The sequence below is a fragment of the Cnephaeus nilssonii genome (genome assembly GCF_951640355.1).
Source record: "Cnephaeus nilssonii genome assembly, chromosome: 14".
In the NCBI taxonomy this organism is placed as follows: domain Eukaryota; kingdom Metazoa; phylum Chordata; class Mammalia; order Chiroptera; family Vespertilionidae; genus Cnephaeus; species Cnephaeus nilssonii.
Window position 1 is genome coordinate 75,938,886 of NC_137085.1, and position 23,515 is coordinate 75,962,400.

The 23,515-nt window shown below is 47.0% G+C and overlaps 1 protein-coding gene across 1 annotated transcript; it reads right to left on the minus strand.

Annotated features, from left to right (window-relative positions):
- Positions 1–8,896: 8,896 nt before the first annotated feature.
- LOC307110529 (NUT family member 2G-like) lies at positions 8,897–18,562 on the minus strand (the record flags this gene model as incomplete). Its single annotated transcript, XM_079789630.1, has 7 exons — positions 8,897–8,902; positions 9,587–9,730; positions 10,249–10,365; positions 10,750–11,012; positions 11,476–11,615; positions 12,072–12,200; positions 17,907–18,562. The coding sequence occupies 7 exons, from the start codon at positions 18,560–18,562 to the stop codon at positions 8,897–8,899; spliced, it is 1,455 nt and encodes a 484-aa protein (XP_079645756.1).
- Between the last annotated feature and the right edge of the window lie 4,953 nt (positions 18,563–23,515).

Sequence of the window (23,515 nt, forward strand, 5' to 3'; positions counted from 1 at the left end):
CTTTGCTAAGCACCTCACAGGACTTGGAGAAACAGTCTCCTCACTAGACACCGGTTTATTGTAAAAGGATATAACTCAGGAACAGCCGATGGAGGAGATGCACAGAGGGTGGGGAAGGGGCGGAGCTCCCATGTCTTCTCCCAGAGCATCATGCTCCCCACATCTCCCGGTGTCAGAAGCTCCCAGACCCCTCCTTCTGGGCTTTATGGGGGCTTTGTGAGAGAGGCATGAAGGACTAAACCATTGGCCACTGGGGGGGATTCAACCTCCAGCCCCTGCCCTCCCTGGAGGTCAGGGAGATAGGGACTGAAAGTTCCAACCCTTCAATCACATTATTGGCCATCTGGTGACTAGCTTCCATCTTTAAGTGACCAAGAGGCTTTTCAAAGGTTACCTCATGGTTCTTTGGGAGAGATTAAAAATGGTGGCAGAGTAAGCAGATGCTACACAAATATTCTCCCAGGACCAAACTGGAATTACAACAACAACAAAAAAATATCCTGAATAGTCAACTGAAGACTGGCTGGAGAGAACCCTGACAACCAGGGATGAAAAATGGAGATCACATAGAGACTGGTAGGAAGGGTGGAGGCAGGAAAGGCTGACCGGGCTCCCACAGACAGCAGTTGAGTTTCTGAGAGATATTTCATCTGTGGGGAGTTGACAATGAGAACTCTGGGGTCTAATCCCCAAGCTGGGCTCCCCAGCAGAGAGCACCAGAACTGAAAAAGGTGACCACATAATATCTCAGTGTGAAAAGCAGTGGGGTTGCTGTCTGCCAGTGAGAGACGGCTGAAAATGCAGGCACTTTCTTAAAGGGCCAATGCACAAAATTCCATTCACCTTGTGCTCTGGCAGAGGAAGGGCAGAGTGGACTAGAGCTGTGTGAGCAGAAGCCAGGGTTGAAGGTTCTGGGGTTAGAGCTCAGAAGGCAGACACCCTGATTTCCTGTGCTGAGTCATTCCCTCATACTGTGGAGGTCATCTTTCTCATGCACACATTTGCTATCCAGGCAATTTTGCCTCAGGGGAAGACAGTCAATCATCCTATTGGAAAACACCTTGCCCCATGGTATGGAGTTTCTGAGGCCCATTATGACACTGAGAATAACAATTAGCTTCCATGCAGAAGCAAATGCCCCACCTTATTGGCAAAAGTCTTGCCACACCTGTGGACAGTTGCCTGAGGGTTATTCAAGACTAAATCCATTCAGTCTTCAGGCAGAGGTGGTCTCTGGAGGCTTTGAGTCATCTTTGCCTGATCTAATTAGTCAGAAACAGCATTTGCCACTATCCTGTACTGGAGACTGAGAGATGTAGCAGATCTACCTAATACATAGGCACAAACCCAAATAGGAAGCCAATTGAGGAGACCAAAAAAAAACAAACAAAACACAACAAAACCCAAAATGAAAGAACAAGAGAATTATCCAGAAGAAGAGAAAAATGAAAAGGAGATAAGAAATTTATCTGATACCAGAGGCCTGGTGCACAAAATTCCTGCACTCAGGGGCTTCCACAGCCAGGCCTGTGCCCTCTTGCAGTCTGGGAGCCCTCAGCGGATGTTAGACTGTCAGTTTAGGCCCGGTCCCCAGATATTTCATCTGTGGGGAGTTGACAATGAGAACTCTGGGGTCTAATCCCCAAGATATATATTGCCACCGCTGCTGTGCTTGCCAACCATGAGCTCAGCTTCTAGCTGAGCAGTGCTCCCCCTGTGGGAGCGCAATGACCGCCAGGAGGCAGCTCCTTTGTTGAGTGTCTGCTCCCTGGTGGTCAGTGCATGTCATAGTGACCGGTCATCCCACCCTTTGGTTGATTTGCATATTAGCTTTTTATTATATAGGATAGAGTTCAGAATAATGATGGTAAAGATGCTCAACAGCATGAGAAAAGATATTGTAAATATGAAAATGGAAATAAAGAATGACATAGCACAAATAAAGAACACAATGGAAGGAAAACACTGCAGATTAGGGGAAGCTGAAGATTAGATCAGTGAATTAGAAGACAGGGTAGAAAACAAATCACTCAAACAGAGAACCAAAAAGAAAAAGCAATGAAAAAGCAGGAGGACAGCTGTGGGACAACATGAAACATAACAATATTTGCATAGTAGGGGTACCAGAAGAGGCAGAAAGGGAGCTGGGGATAGAAAACGTGTTTGAAGAAATAATGGCAAAAAATTTCCCTAACCTGCTAAAGGAAAAAGTCACACAAGTTCAGGAGGCACAGAGAGTCCCAAGCAAGAACACAAGCAGGCCCATGCCCAGACATATCATAATTTAAATTCCCAAAAATTAAAGACAAAGAGAGAATCTAAAGGCAGAGGAAAAAAGCAACCTGTTACCTACAAAGGAGCTCCAATAAGGCTATTATATGACCTCTCATCAGAAAATTTATAGGCCAGAAGGGAATGGCATGAAATACTCTTCTAATTCACTGATCTAATCTTCAGCTTCCCCTGGTAATGGAAAGCAAGGATCTGAAACCAAGATTACTATATCCAGCAAAGCTATTATTCAAGATAAACTGTGAAATAAAGATCTTCCCAGACAAAAAAAAAAAAGGCTAAAGGAGTTCATTACCAAGCCAGCATTACAAGAAATAATAAAGGGACTGCTATAATGAGAAGAAGGAATAGAGAGAGAAGCCTAGGCATACAGAATTAAAATGGCAACAAATATGTACCTATTCTATATAATAAAGAGCTAATATGCTAATTAACCAGACAGCAGAACAACCTTCCGGACGACCTTCCAGAATGACCAGTGGGCAGGGCCACGGGTGGGAGGGGGGTTGCTGAGGCAGCCAGGGTTGCAAGGGCCGAGCCCCTTGCATGAATTTCTTGTATCAGGCCGCTAGTCAATAATAATCTTAAATGTAAATGAATTAAATGCTCCAGTCAAAAGACATAGGGTAGCTGAATGGATACAAAAGCCTCAGAACAAAACACTCACACAGGATAAGAGTAAAGGGATGAAAAAAATTTTTCCATGCAAATGGAAATGTTAAAAAGCCGGTATAGTAATACTCATATCTAACAAAATAGATTTCCAAATGAAGGCTATCACAAGAGACAACAAAGGTCACTACATAATACTAAAGGGATAGAGCCAACAAGAGGATATAACTCTGGTAAACATAGATGCATCCAATATAGAAGCACCTAAATATATTTTAAAAAAAAAACTTCTAGAGGACTTTAAGGGAGAGATTGACAACAATACAGTCATAGTAGGGGACTTTTGCACCCCACTGACTTCACTGGATAGATATTTCAGAACAAAAATTAATAAGTAAACAGTGACTCTAAAGGACTCACTGTATCAGATGGACTTAATTAACACTTATAGAACATTTCACTCCAAAGCTGCAGAATATACATTCTTCTCAAGTGCCATGGTGGTGATTCTCAAAGATAGAACACTAAGACAGGACAGAAAATAAGTCTCTACAAGTTCAAGAAGATTGAAATCATATCAAGCATCTTCTCAGATCATAGTGAAATAAAATTAGAAATTAACTATAGTAAAAACACTCAAAAACTTTCAACCACACGAGGCTAAATAGAATGTTATTAAACAATGAATGGGTTACCAATGAGATCAAGAAAGAAACCAAAATCTTCCTGGAAACAAATGAAAATGAACACATAAAAGCCCCAAATATGTGGGACACAGCAAACACAGTCCTGAGAGGGAAGTTCATAGCACAACAGGCCTACCTCAAAAAACAAGAAAAATTAACAATAAACTATTTAACCCTACCACTTAAACAATTAGAAATTGAACAAGAAAAGCCCAAAGTAAGTAGGAGGAAGGATATAATAAAGATGAGAGCAGAATTAAATGACATAGAGAAAAAATACAAAAAATCAATGAAACCAAGAGCTAGTTCTTTGAAAGGATAAACAAGATTGCTGAACCGTTAGCAGAGAGAGGCCCCGAATAAATAAAATCAGAAACAAAAGCAGTGAAGTAACCACTGACACCACAGAAGTACAAAGGATTGTATGAAAATACTATGAGGAACTATATGCCAACAAGCTGGACAATGTGGATGAAATGGACAAATTCCTAGAAACAAACAATCTTCCAAAACTGAATCAGGAAGAATCAGAAAACCTGAATAGGCCAATAAAACTGATGAAATAGAAACAGTAATAAAAGAACTGCCAGGAAACAAAAGCCTGGGTTCGGATGGTTTTGCATTCAAAGAAGAACTAACACCTATCCTCCTCAAGCTATTCAAAAAAATCCAAGGGGAAGGAACACTTTCAAGCCCTTTTTATGAGGCCAGTATTATCCTAATTCCAAAAGCAGATAAAGACACTACAAAGAAAGAGAATTACAGACCAAAATTCCTGATGACTATAGATGCTAAAATCCTCAACAAAATATTAGCAAATTGGGTCCAGCAATATATTAAAAAGATCATACACCATGACCAAGTGGGATTTATTCTAGGAATGCAGGGCTGGTACAATATTTGCATATCAATGAACATGATACATCACAGAAATAAATTGAAAGACCAAAACCACATGATCATATCAATAGATGCAGAACAAACATTCAACAAGATCCAACATCCATTTTTTTAATAAAAAACTCTCAGCAAAGTGGGAGTAGATGGAGTATACCTCAGCACGATAAAGGCCATATATGTCAAACCTACAGCAAACATAATTCTCAATGGGCAAAAAGTAAAACCATTTCCCCTAAGAACAGGAATAAGACATGAATGTCTGCTTTCACCATTCTCATTCAACATAGTACTGGACATCCTAGCCACAGTGATCAGACAAGAAGAAGAAATAAAAAGCATCTAAATTTGAAAGGAGGAAGTAAAACTCTCAATATTCACAAATGACAGAATATTGTACATAGAAAGCCCTAAAGACTCCACCAAAAACTATCTTACCTAATAATAGACAAATATGTAAATTGACTGCACCTTCGCTATGCCCACAGCCAATCAGAGTGAGTGAGTATGCAAATTAACCCACCAAAGATGGCGGTTGATTTGCATATGAAGGCAGGGTGGGCAGCACCATGGCCTGCTTCCAGGGGTACGGGTCCATCGGGAGTGGAGGAAGCCCTGCGGGCAGCGCCAGACACCGCCCACAAGGTACCAATCCATCGGCCGGGGAGGCGGTGGGGTGGGCAGTGCCAGATGGCACAGGAGGGGTCTGGGTTCATCGCAGGCCCCAGGAGGGGCAGCGGCATGCCTAGCCACTCCCGGGGGTCCCTAGGAACATCGCCGCCCTGGAGAGGCAAGGCCGGACTGCCTAGCTGCTCCCATGGGGCTTTGGGAGCATTGCCGCCCCGGGGAGGCGAGGCCGGACCCGCCTAGCCACTCCCAGGGGTCCCTGGGAGCATCGCCGCCCTGGGGAGGTGAGGCCGGACCCGCCTAGCTGCTCCCGGGGGTCCCTGGGAACATTGCAGGCATGGGGTTGCTGAGACCCAGACCTGGCCTCTGGCCACAGATTCATAGTTTCACTGAGACCAAGGGGATCTGCCTCATCTGCAGAGAGACAGAGGTTCTGCAGTGACCCTAAGACGCGGTTGGGCCCAGCCAGGGATCAAGGGTCATGGAAGGACTCCCGGGGAGAGGGGCAAGGACCCTCACCCCTGAGGCAGGGTTGAGGGGTGGTGCCACCTCAGTGGAGGGGTGCTGCACTGCAGGGTACTGGACTGACTGATGTGATTCAGAGAAGCTCCCAGTGCTAATGGGCCTTGCTCAGGCGGCCTTCACACTTCAGAGGCAGTGACTCCTGCTCCTGCCTTGACCCAAAAGCAAGCCCGCGGTGCCCTGCCCCATTGCAGAGCATGCCTAGGCAGTGAGTGTGAAGCCTTCCACCTGCTCCGGAGAAGCGGGGGCAGTAAAGAATGGGGGGCAGGGGACGGGGAGAGGAAAGAATGTGGAGCATCCGCAATGAAGAGGTGCTCGAGAAAGAGGCTCGGAAGCCTGACTGGAAGGTTTGTTCTGTTTGCTGGGCGGCTGCCCCTTAGGAAGCGCAAAGAGCATAGCTCTGAGGGCTTCCTGTGTGCTGAGTCAAGTTCCACAGCCAACTGGAATTGGCCTCAGTTTCCTGGTCTGTGAAATGGATGAAGCATGTCCCAGTGCCTTCATGAGCTTTGATGGCCAATTGAGATACTATATAAAGAAAATGAGGGAAGAATTGAGAAAGAAAAGGAAGGAAGAGCAACACAAAAGAAAGACTGAAAGGAACCTGTAAACCCATTGTCACTTAAATAAGGAATATAGTCTATAGTGTTGTAATGATGGTATGATGCCAGGTGGGTACTAGAAATATCGGGGAACACTTTGTAAAGTATATGATTGTCTAACCACTATTCTGTAACTAATATAAAACCTGAAACCAATACAAAATAATGTTGAATGTAAAGAAATGGAAATTGGAGTGAAATTTTTATAAATTTCAAAGTTTAAATAAAAGCTGTAAATGAAGGAAGGGGAGAATAAAAATAGTGTTTTTCATTTTAAAGAGTTATCTTTATATGGTGCTTTTATACTTTTCTAAGTCATTATCTCATTTTAATTTCCGGGCAACTTAAAGACAAGATAATTATTCCCTCCACTATTCAAAGAAAGGAAATCTTGGTGTCTGGTCCTAATGATTCAATTGTCAAGCCCTTATTGTAAAGCAGGGTTAGTAAAATTTTCTGTGCAGGGTCATATCTATACTAATAAAAGCCTTGAGGGTGATCAGGCCAGCAGGGGAAGGTATTTGGGGGCAATTAGGCCCGCAGAGGAGCAGTTAGGTGTCAATCAGGCCAGCAAGGGAGCAGTTAGGGGGCAATCAGGCAGGCAGGTGAGCGGTTAGGAGCCAGCGGTCCTGGATTGTGAGAGGGATGTCCAACTGCAGGTTTAGGCCTGATTCCACAGGGATCGGGCCTAAACCTGCAGTTGGACATCCCCCGAAGGATCCCATATTGGAGAGGGTGCAGGCTGGGCTGAGGGACACCCTCCCCAGTGCACGAATTTTGTGCACTGGGCCTCTAGTTAGATTTAATAAATGAATTTGGAAATGTAGCAGGATACAAAATCAACACCCAGACATCTATGGCTTTTTTATACACCAATAATGAATTCTCAGAAAGAGAAACTAAACAAACAATCCCATTTACCATTGCAGCAACAACAAAAATAAGATAGGAATAAACTAAATAGAGGAGGTAAAAAATTTGTTCTTTGAAAACTACAGGATGTTGAAAAAAGATAGAGGAAGATATAAACAAGTGGAAGAATATACTGTGTCCATGGATTGGTAGAATTAACATCATTAAAATGTCCATACTACCCAAGTCAATCTACGGATTCAATGCAATCCCTATTAAAATACCAACAGCATATTTCACATTGAGAATAAACACTCCAAAAATTTACATGGAACCAAAAAATCCCCGAATAGCTGCCACAATCTTGAGAAAAAAGATTAAAGTCAGAGGAATCACAATACCAGATATCAAGTTATACTACAATGCCACTGTAATAAAAACAGCCTGGTACTGGCCCAAGAACAGGCATATAGATCAATGGAACAGAACAGAGACTCCAAAAATCAACCCAAGCCATTACACTCAATTAATATTTGACAAAGGAGGCAAGAGCATGCAATGGAGTCAAGACAGTCTCTTCAATAAATAGTGTTGGACAGATACATGCTAAAAAATGAAACTAGATCACCAACTTACACCATACACAAGAGTAAACTCAAAATGGATTAAAGACTTAAATGTAAGTCGGGAAACCACAAAAACCCTAGAAGAAACCATAGACAGCAATAATCTCAGGTATCTCTCATAGCAATATGATTATGGATAGATACATCTAGGGCAAAGGAAATTAAGAAGAAAATAAACAAATGGGACTACATGAAAATCAAAAGCTTCAGCACAGCAAAAGAAACCATCAGCAAAATGAAAAGGCAGCCCACTGTATGGGAGAACATATTTGGCAATGATACATCTGATAAAGGGTTAATATCCAAAATATATATGTGGTTATTGCCATTGTATTATTCATATTTATAATTTCCCCCTCTTATTCTTAAAGAAATTCCCTTAATATTTCTCATAATACTGGTTTGGTAGTCATGAACTTTTTAAGGTTTTTCTTCTCTGGGAAGTTCTTTATCTCCCTTTTGATTCTAAATGTTAGCCTTGCTGGTTACTTTCCCTCCCCCTCCCCCCCCCCCCACCCCCTTGATCTGGTTGTTAATCTATTTATTGTCTAGTAGCATGTTATTTAGCCTCCATGTGCTTGTCTGTTTTTCAGTTTTCTTCTTGTATTGGATTTCTAGTGATTAGAGAAGATTGTAGGATTTCTAAGCATTGTTATCTGACTGCTTCTGGGACTCAGATAGAAGCTTTCCAAAGACAAAAGCTGATTTTTTCTATAAAACTGGTTAATGGTCCAGAGAGCTGAAAGCCTCAAAAGAAGCTCCTCATCTCCAGAGGGTTCAGAATACAGATGACAATAGGAGGCCCCAGTTGGCCCCTCACCCAGTTGGGCCTTGGGAGTAGGCATGATGGAATGGGTCCTTGGGGATAGAGAGCTGTGTGCTCCCAGGAGCAATTGGAAGGTGTTCCTGCCAATGTGGACAGAGGAACTGGAGGTTCACCTGTGAACCCACAGAACTTGTGACCTACCACAACCTTTCTTCCTGTCAGGTCCCCTCTCCATGGAGCAGTGCAGACTCAAGTACAGAGGTAGCGGCCACTAGAATGTCTCAACAAAACCATCTTTATTTATAATTGACACACAATGCCCCAAAGGGGCTGCTCCTACCCCCAACCCCAGGCCCACCCCCACCCTAATGGTCCTGCCTTCCATCTCTATTTCCCATGTCAGTAGAACAACCAGGATCAGCCCTGGGGGACAGCCAGGTCACATGAAGCATGTCCCCCCCCCCCCAGCTGGCTGGCAGTGGGAGGGACACCCACTGCTCCCTACTGGCTGCAGTGTCACTTATTACTCCTCCCTGTGACCAGGTCACACTTTTTCTTGTGAGGCTGTGAGGAGCAAACCAGCTCCAGAGCCAGTGCTGGCCTCCCACAGACCCCCAGGTCGGCCCCTGTGTGGGGGGTCTTCTCAGCATGGGTGGGACCTCCTCCCAGAGCACGCTTCCGAGATTTGGAAGCTGCAGGTGAAGCTCGGCTGAGGCCTAGTGTCTGAAAGAACTGGGACTGGGCAGCACCCCGGGGACCTCGACCTCCAGGGCAGGCAAGGCCCGAGGCAGGAACAGGACTCAGAGAGAGCCCACACGGCAGCAGGCTATTAGGAGAGCCCAAGAGGAAGGCCAGGCTGGGGAGGTCCTCCTCGTCCTCACTGAACCTGTCTGTCCCGAGAGTCTCCCTGACAAGAGAGGCTTCTCTGGGAACACAGGCATCCCTGGGTCCCAGTGCAGAGTAAGCAGGTGCGTGGCCCTGGGGAGGAGCAGAGGGGCATTGAGCCTGGAATGGTGGGTGCTCCTCATGCCCCGAAGAGACAGCAAAAGCCTGGTGCCTTTGATGATCCTGGAAGTCAGTCTCTGGTGGACAGGCTTTGTCACTGACCCCCAGCTGAGGGCCATGGTCACACCTCTGGGCATCTTGGCCTGTCTCAGACTCAGAAGGACTTGAGTCCCACAGGGGAGCACCGTGACTCGGGGGTGCCTGCACGCCCCCCTCCTTGGAGGCCAGGAGTCGCTTCTCTACCAGCTGGAAGGAAGAAAGGGACAGTGACTGGCGCTGAACATGTGTGTGAGAGGAGGAAGAACATGGGCAATGGGACAATGGCACTGGGGGGAGGAGCGGAGGAGGGGACACCATGCCTCGAATCCACTACAGTCATGAGGCTCTCCTTTATCCCCTGTGCCATATTCCCAGCTTTATGCCCCTCCCATTCTGGGCTCCCATTCCCTCCTTCTCTCTGTTGTACTGTCCTTCTTGTCGTCCTGCACTGCTCTCAACCAGAGCTGGCCCCTCGGCATGCACTGCCTACAGGCAGGGGTGGCGTGGACAGAGACATGTGTGTCCTGGTTCTGGGTTGCTCCCTGCCCTGGCTTACCTGGGTGCTCCCTCTCATGGCTCCCTGAACCCCCGATCTACCTGGAGTTCCTCCCTCCTTGACTCACCAGGGCCAGTCCCTCCTCTAACTCCCCTGAGGTCCCTGGGTCCTATGGCTCACTTGGGGTCCCCCTCCCATCTCCCTAAGGTACCACCCTCCCCTGGCTCACCTGGGCAGCAGTGAGCCCTTCTTCCTGCTCCAACTCCTCAGCTAGGGCCAAGGGATCCTGCTGTGCATCTGGGGAAATTATTTGTTCCATGAATTGGGGGTGGATGACCGCCTCCACCTGGGACAGAAGGAAGCAGCCATGAGCCCCTTGGCTAGGAGCAAACTGGAAGTCAGCAGGGCCTGCAGGGCAGGTGGGAAAGCCAAGATCCACCCCGTCCTCCTGCACAGGTGGGCGTTTTACTCCATCATGGTCATTAGGTACACACACACACAACACACAGAAACACATACATATACACATAAAGGGCACACCCACATGAACACAGCATACACCACACCCACACAAAGCGCACACATGCACACACAGACACACACTCTCACGCGTCCAGCTCAGCAGCAAAGAGCAGAGCCCAATCCCATCAGCCTGGGGGAAAACCCGGGTCTGGGTGCAGCAGCGCCACCCTCTGGGACCTTGTAGGCCCCGAGCTGCGAGCCAGCCCACCTGGGTGACAAAGTCTTCCTGGGAGCACAGCTGGTCCAGGTAGCTCAGGAGACCCTCATCCTGCAGCCACTCCTTTACTTCATCTTCCCATCCTTCACCTGGTGCCTCTGTGGCTGAGTGGGGCAGTCCCAGCAGATTGTCCATGATGTCCATGTATTCTCTCACAGCCTCCGGGGGGATCTCATTGGGTGACTTAGTCTCCTGGGGTCGTTGGTATCTTTGGATGTTCTGGGCGCTGGGTACAGCCTTCCTGGGAGTGCGTGCTGGGCAGAAAAGGAAGAGGAGGGAGCGTGAGGGGATAAAGCTCCCACATCCAGAGCATATGATGCTGAGGGCAGTGTCGGGGGCATTAATACGGGTGCGGCTGGGTTGGGGACACCTGAAGCCTTGTGACTACTAGTATGTGAGTAGAGAGGACAGGGAGAGTATCCAAGAAAGTCATGTGTGAGGACGTGTGGAGCCACCGACTCTCCAAGGGGTCCCTCAGCCAGCCCGCTTCATGTGGGCCCTTGACAGGGAGCAGGGAGAGGGGATGAGAGGGTGGACCAGGTCCAGACCCCATGGGGACAAAGGGCTGCTGAGGCCCGGCTCTCAGGGCTGTTTCCCTTGAAAGATAAAGTCCACCCCCCGCCCCCCGAAGGAGAAGGGCCGATGTGAGTGGCACAGTGACCTGCGCTAAGCCCTGTTGCCTTTGGCCATGGGTTCCATGGGAATGTGCTAACGTACCTGGCTGCGCGCCCACCACTGGGGCTGGGGGCCCCCGAGGATCAGGTCTCGGTGGGGCAGGAGGAGGCTGGGTCTGCACACCCTTCTTCAACTGCAACTTCTGAATCTGCATCTGCTCCTCTGCCTCAAACTCCATGAACCTGGGGGTGAGGGCACAGGCTGTGCTGAGAAGGAGGCTGCCAGGAGCCCCGCAAAGGCAGCAGTGGATGGAGGATGGAGAGCAAGGGCCTTGGGGCTGTCAGGGCCCGGACACTGGGGAGGCAGGAGGCTGGCTGAGCACATTGCTGCACAGCCCCTCTGGCTGGAGTCTGGCCCACTGGGCTGGGCACCTTCTCCCCAGGCTGTCCTAAGCCTTCATATCAGGATGGGTCAGCATCAGAGGATGGGGGAGCTCCCAGGGAGGTGGGACAGACATACCCATGCTCTGAAGCTGAGGGAGAGGCTTTCCAAGGAGAGAAGCACCACTGGGCTACAGGGACCCTGTGCTGACACCCTCCCACCACCCTCCTCTCTGATGAGTTCTCACAGCTGAACCCTGTCCCACAGTCAGCCCCTTCCCTCCCCCCCAGCTGTGGGGACCAAGGACCCTGACTTACTTTTCTGCCATCTCGTAATAGATCATCCGGTCAAAGTTGCTCTTGTGCTGCCATTCCTGCATGGCCCGCCACATTCCCTCCTCCAACGTCATGGTGGGCTTCAGACGGGACAGGGACCGGAGCACTGGGCTGTAATGCCTCAGGGTCAGTCACAGCTGCAGCCTGGCCTCCACCCACCTGGTCACCCCAGCTCAATGGAGCCAGGTTCCCACCCCCACCCAGCAGGACTGAGCACTGGCAGGTGAAGGAAAAGGCATCTGTGCGCAAAGACAAACCTTCCTCCTGCTGCTGTCACGGCCTCACATTCACACCAGCCCATGAACCGGGACTGGAGGTGACCCCGCACTCACACCCAGCGCTGGGACAGTTGGGCTTTGGGAGTGCTTCCTCATCAAGATTGCCCTTTCAGAGACAACAAAACAATCCCCAGAGGAAAGAAAAGGAGGAATCACCAAGAAAGGAAATAACTGAAACAGAAGCATGCAACATGACAGAAAATGAATTCAGAGTAATGGTCGTACAGTTCATACACTTGATGGACCAGAAAATCAGCAACCTATGCAAAAATCAGGAAGAAATGAAAAGCGATATAGATACAATAAAAAAACACCATGGAAGGTTTCAATAGTGGAATAGAAGAAGCAGAGGGCCGAATTAGTGAGTTAGAAGATAAAGTACAGAAACAAGCCCAATCTGAACAGCAACTGGAGAAAAAAATTAAAAAGCAGGAGGAGAGCCTAAGGGAGCTTTGGGACAATGCAAAACGATGTAACATACGTATAATAGGGCTTCCAGAAGGACAAGAAGAGCAGCAAGGATTAGAACATTTATTTGAAGAAATAATGACAGAAAACTTCCCTGATATGGGGAAGAAAAAAGTTACAAAAATACAGAGAGTCCCAAGCAAGATGAATTCCAAAAGACTCACACCAAGACAAGTCATAATTACAATGGCAAATGTTAACAACAAATAGAGAATCTTAAAGGCTGCAAGAGAGAGACAGAGAGTTATCTACAAAGGAATTCCAATCAGATTATCAAATGGTTTATCAACAGAAACACATCAAGCTAGAAGGGAATGGAAGGAGGTATACAAAGTGATGCAAAGCAAGAGACTGAATCCAAGAATACTCTATCCAGCAAGACTATCAATCAAAATTGAAGGGGAAATTAGGAGCTTCACAGACAAAAAAAGGCTAAGGGAGTTTATCATTACCAAGCCAGCAATGCAAGAAATGCTAAAGGGAATGCTGTAAAAAGAAGAAATAAAAAGGTAAGAAGGAACACAGACTCAAAAAAATAGAAATGGCTACAAACAAGTAACTTTCAATAATAACTTTAAATGTAAATTGACTAAATGTTCCAATCAAAAGACATTGAGTAGCTGAATGGATAAAAATCACGACCCATATATATGCTGTCTACAAGAGACCCACCTCAGAACAAGGGACTCACACAGACTGAAAACAAAGGGATGGAAAAATATCTTTCAGGCAAATGGAAAAAAAAAAAAAAGCTGGGGTAGCAATACTTATATCTGACAAAATAGACCTCAAAGTGAAGGCCATAACAAGAGATAAGGAAGGCCACTTCATAATACTAAAGGAATCTATACAAGAGGATATAACCCTGATAAACATATATGCATCCAATGCAGGAGCACCCAAATACATACAAAAACTCCTGGAAGATATCAAGGGAGAGATCGACAACAATATAATCCTAGTAAGGGACTTTAATAGACCACTGACATCACTGGATAAATCCTCTAGACAAAAAATCAGCAAAGAAACAGCAATCCTAAATGATTCACTAGATCAGATGGACTTCATTGACATATTGAGAACATTTCACCCCAAAGCTGCAGAATATACATTCTTCTCAAGTGCACATGGGACATTTTCAAAAATAGACCACATATTGGGTCACAAGCAAAGTCTCCCCAAATTCAAGGAGATTGAAATCATACAAAGCATCTTCTCAGACCACAATGGCATAATATTAGAAATAAACTACAATAAAAACAATCCAAAACACTCAAACACTTGGAAGCTGAATAGCATGCTTCAATAATGATTGGGTTACCAATGAGATCAAAGAAGAAATTAAAAACATCCTGGAAACTAATGACAATAAAAACACAACAATTCAAAATCTATGGGACACAATGAGGGGGAAGTTTATAGCTCTACATGCCTACCTCAAAAAGCAAACAAACAAAAATGATAGTAAATCATCTAACTCTATGACTCAAAGAATTAGAAAGAGAGCAACAAGAAAAGCCCAGAGTGAGCAGAAGGAAGGAGATAATAAAGATCAGAGCAGAAATAAATGACATAGAGACAAAAAAACAACAAAACAAAACAAACAAACAAAAAAACCAATACAAAAGATCAATGAAACCAAGAGCTAGTTCTTTGAAAGGATAAACAACATTGATGAGCCTCTAGCCAGGCTTACCAAGAAGCAAGGAGAGAGGACCCAAATAAACAAAATTAGAAATGAAAGAGGTGAAATAACAACAGACACCACAGAAATAAAAAGGATTGTTAAAAAATACTATGAACAACTCTATTCCAACAAACTAGACAACCTGGAGGAAATGGACATATTCCAAGAAAAATACCACCTTCCAAAACTCAATCAGGAAGATGCTAAAAATCTCAATAGGCCGCTAACTATGGAAGAAATTGAAGCAGTCATCAAAAAGTTTCCAGCAAACAAAAACCCAGGGCCAGACGGCTTCACAGGGGAGTTATATCAAACATTCAAGGAAGAGCTAAAACCTATCCTCCTCAGACTATTCCAAAAAATTCAAGAGGAAGAACACTTCCAAGCTCATTTTATGAAGCCAGCATCACCCTAATACCAAAAACAGATAAAGACAACACAATGAAAGAGAATTACAGACCAATATCCCTCATGAACATAGATGCCAAAATCCTCAACAAAATTCTAACAAACCGGATCCAGCAGCACATCAGAAAGATCATACACCATGACCAAGCAGGATTTATCCCAGGGATGCAAGGATGGTACAATATCCACAAATCAATAAACGTGATAAATCACATAAACAAATTGAGGGATAAAAATCACATAGTTATATTAACTAATGCAGAAAAAGCATTTGACAAAATCCAATAGCCTTTCTTGATATATACTCTCAATACTCTCAACAAGGTGGGAAGAGAAGGATCATACCTCAACATAATAAAAGTCATATATGACAAACCCATAGCCAATATCACACTCAATGGACAAAAACTAAAACCATTTCCCCTAAGAACAGGAACAAGGCAGGGATGCCCACTCTCACCACTCCTGTTCAACATAGTACTGGAAGTACTAGCCATTGCTATCAGACAAGAAGAAATAAAAGGCATCCAAATTGGAAAAGAAGAAGTAAAACTGTTCTTATTCGCAGATGATATGATACTGTACATAGAAAACCCTAAAGACTCTATCAAAAAATTATTAGACTTAATAAATGAATTTGGCAATGTAGCAGGATACAAAATTAATGCCAAGAAATCTATGGCATTTCTATACACCAATAGTGAACTTACATAAAGAGAGACTAAAAAAGCAATCCCATTTATCATCGCACCAAAAAAAATTAAGATACCTAGGAATAAACTTATCTAAGGAGGTAAAAGACCTGTACTTAGAAAACTACAGGACACTGAAAAAAAAAAAAAAGATCAAGGAAGACATAAACAGATGAAAAAAAATACCATGTTCATGGGTTGGTAGAATCAACATCATTAAAATGTCCATACTACCCAAAGCAATCTATAGATTCAATGCAATCCCCATTAAAATACCAACGGCATATTTCCCAGACCTAGAACAAACTCTCCAAAATTTAATCTGGCATAAAAAAGACACCAAAATAACTGCAGCAATCCTGAGAAACAAGAACAAAGTAGGAGGGATCTCAATACCAGATATCAAACTGTATTACAAAGCCACTGTTCTCAAAACTGCCTGGTACTGGCACAAAAACAGACATATACCAATGGAATAGAATAGAGAACCCAGAAATCGACCCAAACCACTGTGCTCAATTGATATGTAACAAAGGAGGCAAGAGCATACAATGGAGTCAAGACAGTCTCTTCAATAGATGGTGTTGGGAAAATTGGACAGATACACGCAAAAAAAATGAAACTAAACCACCAACTTACACCATACATAAAAATAAACTCAAAATGGATAAAGGACTTAAATGTAAGAGGGGAAACCATAAAAATAGAGGAATCCATAGGCAGCAAAATCTCAGACATATGCTGAAGCAATATCTTCACCAATACAGCTCCTAGGGCAATTGAAACTAAGGAGAAAATAAACAAATGGGACTACATCAAAATAAAAAGATTCTGCACAGCAAAAGAAACCATCAGCAAAACAACAAGAAAGTCCACTGCATGGGAGAACATATTTGCCAATGTTATCTCAGCTAAGGGTTTAATCTCCAGCATTTACAGGGAACTCATACAACTTAACAAAAGGAAGATAAACAACCCAATGAAAAAATGGGCAATGGACCTAAATAGATAATTTTCGAAAGAGGACATAAGGAAGACCAAGAGGCATATGAAAACATGCTCAAAGTCACTAATCATCTGAGAGATGCAAATCAAAACGACAATGTGGTACCATCTCACACCTGTCAGAATGGCTATCATCAACAAATCAACAGATGACAAGTGCTGGCAAGGATGTGGAGAAAAGGGAACCCTCATGCACTGCTTGCTGGTGGGAATGCAGACTGGTGCAGCCACTGTGGAGAACAGTATGGAGTTTCCACAAAAAACTAAAAATGGAACTCCCCTTTGACCCAGTGATCCCACTTCTAAGAATATATCCCAAGAAACTAGAAATACCAATTAGAAAGGATATATGCACCCCTATGTTCATAGCAGCACCATTTACAATAGCTAAGATTTGGAAACAGCCTAAATGCCCATCAGCAGATGAGTGGATTAAAAAAAACCGGATACATCTACACAATGGAACACTACGCTGCTATAAAAAGGAAGGAACTCCTACCATTTGCAACAGCATGGATGGAGCTGGAGAGCATTATGCTAAGCGAAATAAGCCAGTCAGAGAAAGGTAAATATCACATGATCTCACTCATTTGTGGAATATAATGAACAACAGAAACTGATGAAAACAAATCCAGAGACAGAGAAGCATCGATCAGACTGTCAAACCTCAGAGGGAAGGTAGGGGAGGGTGGGGGTAAGCGGGAGAGACCAACCAAAGGACTTGTATGCATGCATATAGGCCTAACCAATGGACACAGACACCAGGGGGGTGAGTGGGGAGGTTGGGGTGGGTAATGAGTGGATGAGGACACATATGTAACACCTTAATCCATAAAGAAATTTAAAAAAGATTGCCCTTTCACAACAATAACCACTGTCCTTAGGGAGACACGGCCTGCGCCAGGCAGCCTGCCCACACGTCACAGGTTAGCACAGACATTAGGCCAAGGAGTCTTCTCCACAGTCCTCAGGACTAGGCAGGATTGCGTAGGATTGTCCGGTCCTGAGGGGCCTGAGCGCGCGAGGAGCTGCCTCCCACAGTTACATGTGGAGTAGGAGAATCTGGACACAGGGTGGTGAGCTCAGCTGAGGTAAAGCACAAGTGAGGATGCCATACAAGGGCCGGTGATGCACGTTGGGAAGAATGTGCCTTCTGAGAGCATGGACCCCACCCTCAACCTTCCCGCCAGCGCCCCAGGATCAGCCAGCTGGCAGGTCCCTCCCACCTCCTCTGTGATGGGAGAGCTCCGGGCGCCCCTGCCCTGCCCAGTGCACTCACATGAGGAAGCAGGAAAGAGCTTCCGCATCAGGACTCTGGGGAAGGTGCTGCCGGGCCAGGGCCTTGAAGCGCTGCCAACGTCGGAAATTTTTGTACACACTGTTGGGGTTACAGGAGTCCTCCAGCGAGGCCCTGGACTGGGAGGCGGCCAGGCCACCCTTCCTCGAAGCCCCAGCATTCACAGAGGGGATGATGGGGGCCAGCTGGGCAGCTGGCGGTGGAGCTTGAGGAGGAAGGCCGGGACACCAGCCTCCATCGCCGGCCTGGGCGCCCCCAAAAGCTGAGGTGGGCATAATCGTCTCCACTGCAGAGGCTTCCAAAAAGAGGGGTGCAGGACACACAGCACCCCCACAGATGGCACCTGGAGCACTCCCGTAGAGGGGGGCCTGAGTCAGGACAATGGTCTGAGTCAGGGAGGGCTGTGGTCGTCCCCCTTCTGACCTGACCTGGTCCATGATGTTGTCAGCCCCAGTCCCAACGGGGCCTTGACCAGCATCTCCTGCCACCAGAGGTGTCCTGGGCCAAGCCGGCAGCACCAGGGGGCGGCCAGGGGGGAAGGACGGGGTCCTGGGGGGCGGCAGGTGCTGCTCCCCAGGGGTCCGGTGTGCGGGGCCAGTAGAGGGCGGGGGACAGGGCTGGGCCATGGAAGGAGTCATGGAGGCACCGGGCTTCAGGCTCACATCCGCTCCCCGCGCTGCAGATGCTGTTGAGACAAAGGAAAGGGGGGATGGAGGAGGGGAACCAGCACACAGCACTGAGGCGCTCTGGGCCCTTCAGCCACTGGGGAACCAGGGCCGTGAGTCTCACCAGGGAGGGCCATTTGGATGGGCAAACTGCGGAGGTGGCAAATGTCCTCAGGTCATTGTCACGCTCTGACCTCCAGTTGGGAATTATTCCACTGGAGAGCTTGCTCCCCGTTCACCAAGGCTCCCTGACCACTGTCTGCGAGAAGCAACAGCCCCAGCCAGCGCTGACCCTGAGAGCCTCCCTAAGGATTCCCCGGCACCGGCCCTGCCAGCCTCAGAGGCATGGCCCTGGGCAGACGTCTGCTCTGGGGCAACGACCCTAGGCAGACCCACTAGCGGTAGTGACCTTGGAACTTACATCTCCGAGGTAAGTTCTAGGCACCAAAGGGCCTCTGAGAACAGGCCGTGTCTAACATATTAGGGCCCATCTGCTCCTCAGTCTTCCTCCTCCTCAGTACCAATCACCCCCTTTCTGTCCGGGCTTGCACAACAACACAGAAACACTGGAGTACTGTCTCTCCACAAGAAGGCACAGGAACCCTGATCTAACCCTTCAACACACCGCCCAGCATGCACATGTGTGTCGGAACCAACAGTGAACACTTAACACGGGCCAGGTCCTGCCACTCGGCCCCAGCGCTCAGACTGATGGCCACCCTCAGGAGCTCTGTCATTTCACAGCCAGCAATGGCTGCAGAGTTAGAGGAGGGCCACGGAATGGGGCAAAGTGGGGCTGGCGGTAGGGGTTTCCAGAAACTTCCATAGCTGCTGTCCTGTTAGATGGGTCCTGGGACTGCAGACTGGGTGAGGCCCTTCCCCCTCCAGCTCCCAACAGTGGGAAGTGAAGGCACAGTAGGAAGCAGGTGTGAGCGGTGACAGTGGGACACAGTTGTCTGAACACGTCCCCGCTCAGAGGGACTGGAGCAGACCTCGTCCAGGAGAGCACGCTGCACACCGCGCCCTCATTACTCAGGACAGGCGGCCTTGGCCGTTTACTACTGACACCGACCATGGGCTTCCTGCCCCTGTGCTCCCTCCCCCTTTAAAAAGGAACCCGCCTTCGCACACGTTCCACGGAACACCACCCACCTCCACATCTGTTTTCTGTCCCTGAAGCAGGGACGTGGACTGTCAGCAAAACCCTCATCTCAAAGGTAAAGGGCGGGGCAGAGGGTGCGCCATGAGATGCGGGACAAGAGGGAGTCGGTCTGCAGACCTGGGTGGCACGGGGGGACAATTCGGGACAGCTCAGGGAACCGGCCCGATCTCGGTGGGAGTTTCCGGGCCGCCCTGCCCGTGTGGATTCCCAGCCAACAAGCAGCTCCCTGGGCTGAGGAGCAGTGCGCTCTGGGCTGGCAGCAGGGAGAAGCTCTGGGCTGCAGCAGGCGGAGGACCTTCCAGCCCAGCCCTCGGGAGGACATTTCATTGTGGACGTGGCCACACACAGCCCCACTGGACAGCTTTCTGGCCAAGACCACCCTCCCACTGCCCCCATTCGCTCTGGTGCACTCAGCTCAATCCCTTAGAAAGATGCTGCGGGGCCAGCTCCAGGCGCCCGAAGAACAGCCCACAGGACTGGGCTTTCCCGTGACCACCCTGTGCCACCCCCACGACATCGCCCACCACTCCCCCCACACAAGTGGAAGTGGCTCGTCTCCCCTCTGGGAAGAGCCCACGTGCCTGCTGCCGTCCTTTCTCCACACCCAGGCATGTCCCTGAGCCACCCTGACCCCCTCTGAGGAGCCCTCCTGGCCAGTGCCGTCACAGGTTCCCACTGGCTCCCAGCCGCCCCGGGGACAGGTCCTTGGAGGTCCAGTGCTCTCTCCCCCCCACTTCACTCAAACCGAGTTTCCCGTGTCACATTTCAATCCCAAGTTTTGAGGGACAGCTCAGTGTTTAAACCATCCCCCCTCCAATCTATAGTCCTACCTCCTACTGAAGCCATCCCCACAGGCTCATTCACTGACCACCGCTGCCTAGGAGCCTCCACAACGAGAAAAGTCAAGTCGAGGATCCAGAGAGTGACCTGCTCCAACAGCTGCTCAGCATCCAGTGGAGGGAAGGTTTGGATTTAAACGGTAGAAGGTAGGACTCCAGACATTCTGCAGCGGGGGAGGGGCAGAGGACCAGGGCTGGGGTTGGGTGGGGGGCATTCCACGGAGGGCTCTGGCAGGTAGGCAGAAACCTGCAGTTCCTTTCGAATTTAAGAGGCAACACAATTGGTGTGTGGCTCTTCGGGCCCTTTATACATTGGTGATTTTAGATTCACAGCACAAAGTCTTTACCTGATGTGCCCTGTATTTCAGTTCTTGATCCATCACCCTAGTTCCGGGTCCCTCAGCCTGCTTCCTATCTGGTCTTGGTTTCCTTCAACGCAGGCTACACTTTCTGAACAAAATTCAGAACATGCGGCCTGAAGAAATAATGGGAACTTATGGCTCACGGATCCCAGTGTTTGAAATTAGGATTGACCCAGCCTAGGCGGCATGCTCGGTGGCTCTGTGCACCTCATTCCTTAGGAAGCAGTCCTGTGGCCCCTAGTCCCGCCCAGTGCTGGGAGCCCTGCAGATGCAGCCGGCTCAGCCTTACAACCACCCCCTTTGCCCCAGTCCATCAGGGCAAGGCCCTGCAGCCTACAGGGCAAGACCAGAAATCACCACTCTTTGTATCTCAGAGTATTAGGTTGTTCAGTGTTTAATTGTTAACCTTTGATTTTACTATAATGTTTTAAACAAGTAATGCCTTTGCATCATTCACAGTCAAATTGTGCAAAATGGAAAATGCAGTGAGGAGTCTCTCCCGCCTCCTTCCCCTGGGAGCACAGTCTTCTTACCCCCAGGATGCCAATGTTATCTGTTTCCTTTCAGTCTTTCCAGAGATGTGTCATGCAACCAAAAGCAAATGCATGCTATTTTCATTTTTACAAAATGCTCTCAGCTTTTTCCTCTGGTTAAAAATTAATACATGTTCCAATATATTTATTTTATATATAATATTATTTATACATACTACAATAATTGTCTTTGTACTGGTAACATGGTTCCTCTCTTTATTTCTGGAGGCTAGATTCTTAGAACAAGAAGTCCTAGAGCCCCTTAAAATTCAAAATACATGAAAGAATAGGTGGCCAGATTTAGCAAATAATGGATGCACACTTGAGTTTGATTTTAAGATACACGATGAATTAGTTTTTAGGAAAATTGTGTCCCATGCAATATTTGGGACATACCTCTACTGTAAATCTGTTTGCTGTTTTCTGAAATTTAAATTTAACTGGTATCCTGTGTTTATCTGGCAACTCTATCAAACAAGTAACTTATTACGCTATTATTAGTTACTCACCTCTGTAAGAGGTGAGTAAAGAGACTCAAGCATGCATCTTGGCTTCACCACAAAACACAATTGCACATACACGTGACATATGCACACTCTTTGGAGGATATGGAATTTGTGAAAGCCATCTAGGCTCAGTGGGGTTAAGAACAGAAATAAGAGACAGGAAGACAAAAATTCTGCTTTCACAAGTTAACGGGGTTAACATCCTAAGGTCCTGGGTTTCCTAGGTGTTAAAATGCACTACACATGAGGGGGATGTGCATTTTGAGAGGAAGCCAGAATTCTATTCACCATGTCCAACCCCCATTCATAAAAACCTGCACCCACCTAAGTCCTAACTTGCCAGTGTGAGCCTAGACGCCCTGCTCATTGGTCTCCAAATGTTCTCTCTGCTTCATATACCCTTGCTCTTTGGAATCTAGGCTCTTCATGCCATGTGGTCCCATCTGCATGTGAATCATGGTCACACCCTGTAAGAAACTTGTTTGATTCTCATTTCCATATTGTGCATAAATGTCAGTTTATCACTATCCAAATGAGAGGAACAAGCATTTGTGTTTTGTGAGAGGAGGGGATTGTTAGGAAATTGATAAAGGGAGATGAGAGGTCACAACTTTGGAGGATTTGAACCTTATCTCTTGGGAGTCAATCTTCAATTCCCCTATAGCAGCAGAATTCCTACTGATGGTAGGGTGTTGGGGAAGAGAAGAGAGGTTTAGAAGGTAGTTCCACACTGTGAGAATTCATTTAAAAAGAAGCCTCCTGTTGGCACTTAAGAAGTTGATTCAAAAGAAGCTGAGATGAGATGAGAGCAATTCAAGCAAAATTATGGTGGACTTTATTTCAAAAAACTACTGGGGATTGAAAAAAATGAACAACTTGAAGACATTTATCAGGATTTGAGCTTTTATCTCGGAGGTAACCTTAAATGACTTTCAACCAATAACTTTGTATTCGAGGGAGGTGAGGGAATGTTGTACCCAGTTACTCAGAAAAGGAGGCTTGTTGCTTCTCCCCCGTGTCCAGTCAGGGAACCGGTTATGTACAAGAGCCTCACTCATGGCTTTGATAGGCTTTTAATAACTCTGCTCAGGGCCAGTGATATAAAAATTGCATTGGGGAAAAATTACCTGGTTCCAATACTTCAATCACTTTGTACCACATCAAAGTCTTAGGCGCAAGAAGCAGATGTAATCAAATGAGCTCAAAGGTAATCCGGGCGGACTGGCCACGGAAGGGGTAGTGAGAAGTGCTTTGGGCCAGCTCTCGGAGAATTCCTGCAGAAAGGCCAAGGGAGGGCATTTAGTGCCGATGAAGACATCTTCCGGGTATGGACCAAAGCTTCAGAAGAAAGCTATCTCCCCCCGTCATGTAACATGGGAGGAATGGCGAGATGCCACGTTTGTGTTTTGTGCAGTTTTCAGTCTGTGCACTTGGAGACACGTGGTGTTGTTAGATGTGCGTGCTCTTCAGAGAGACCCTGTGGGGTGGAAATGTCCTACTCTTGCAAATGACCAGGAGGAGGAT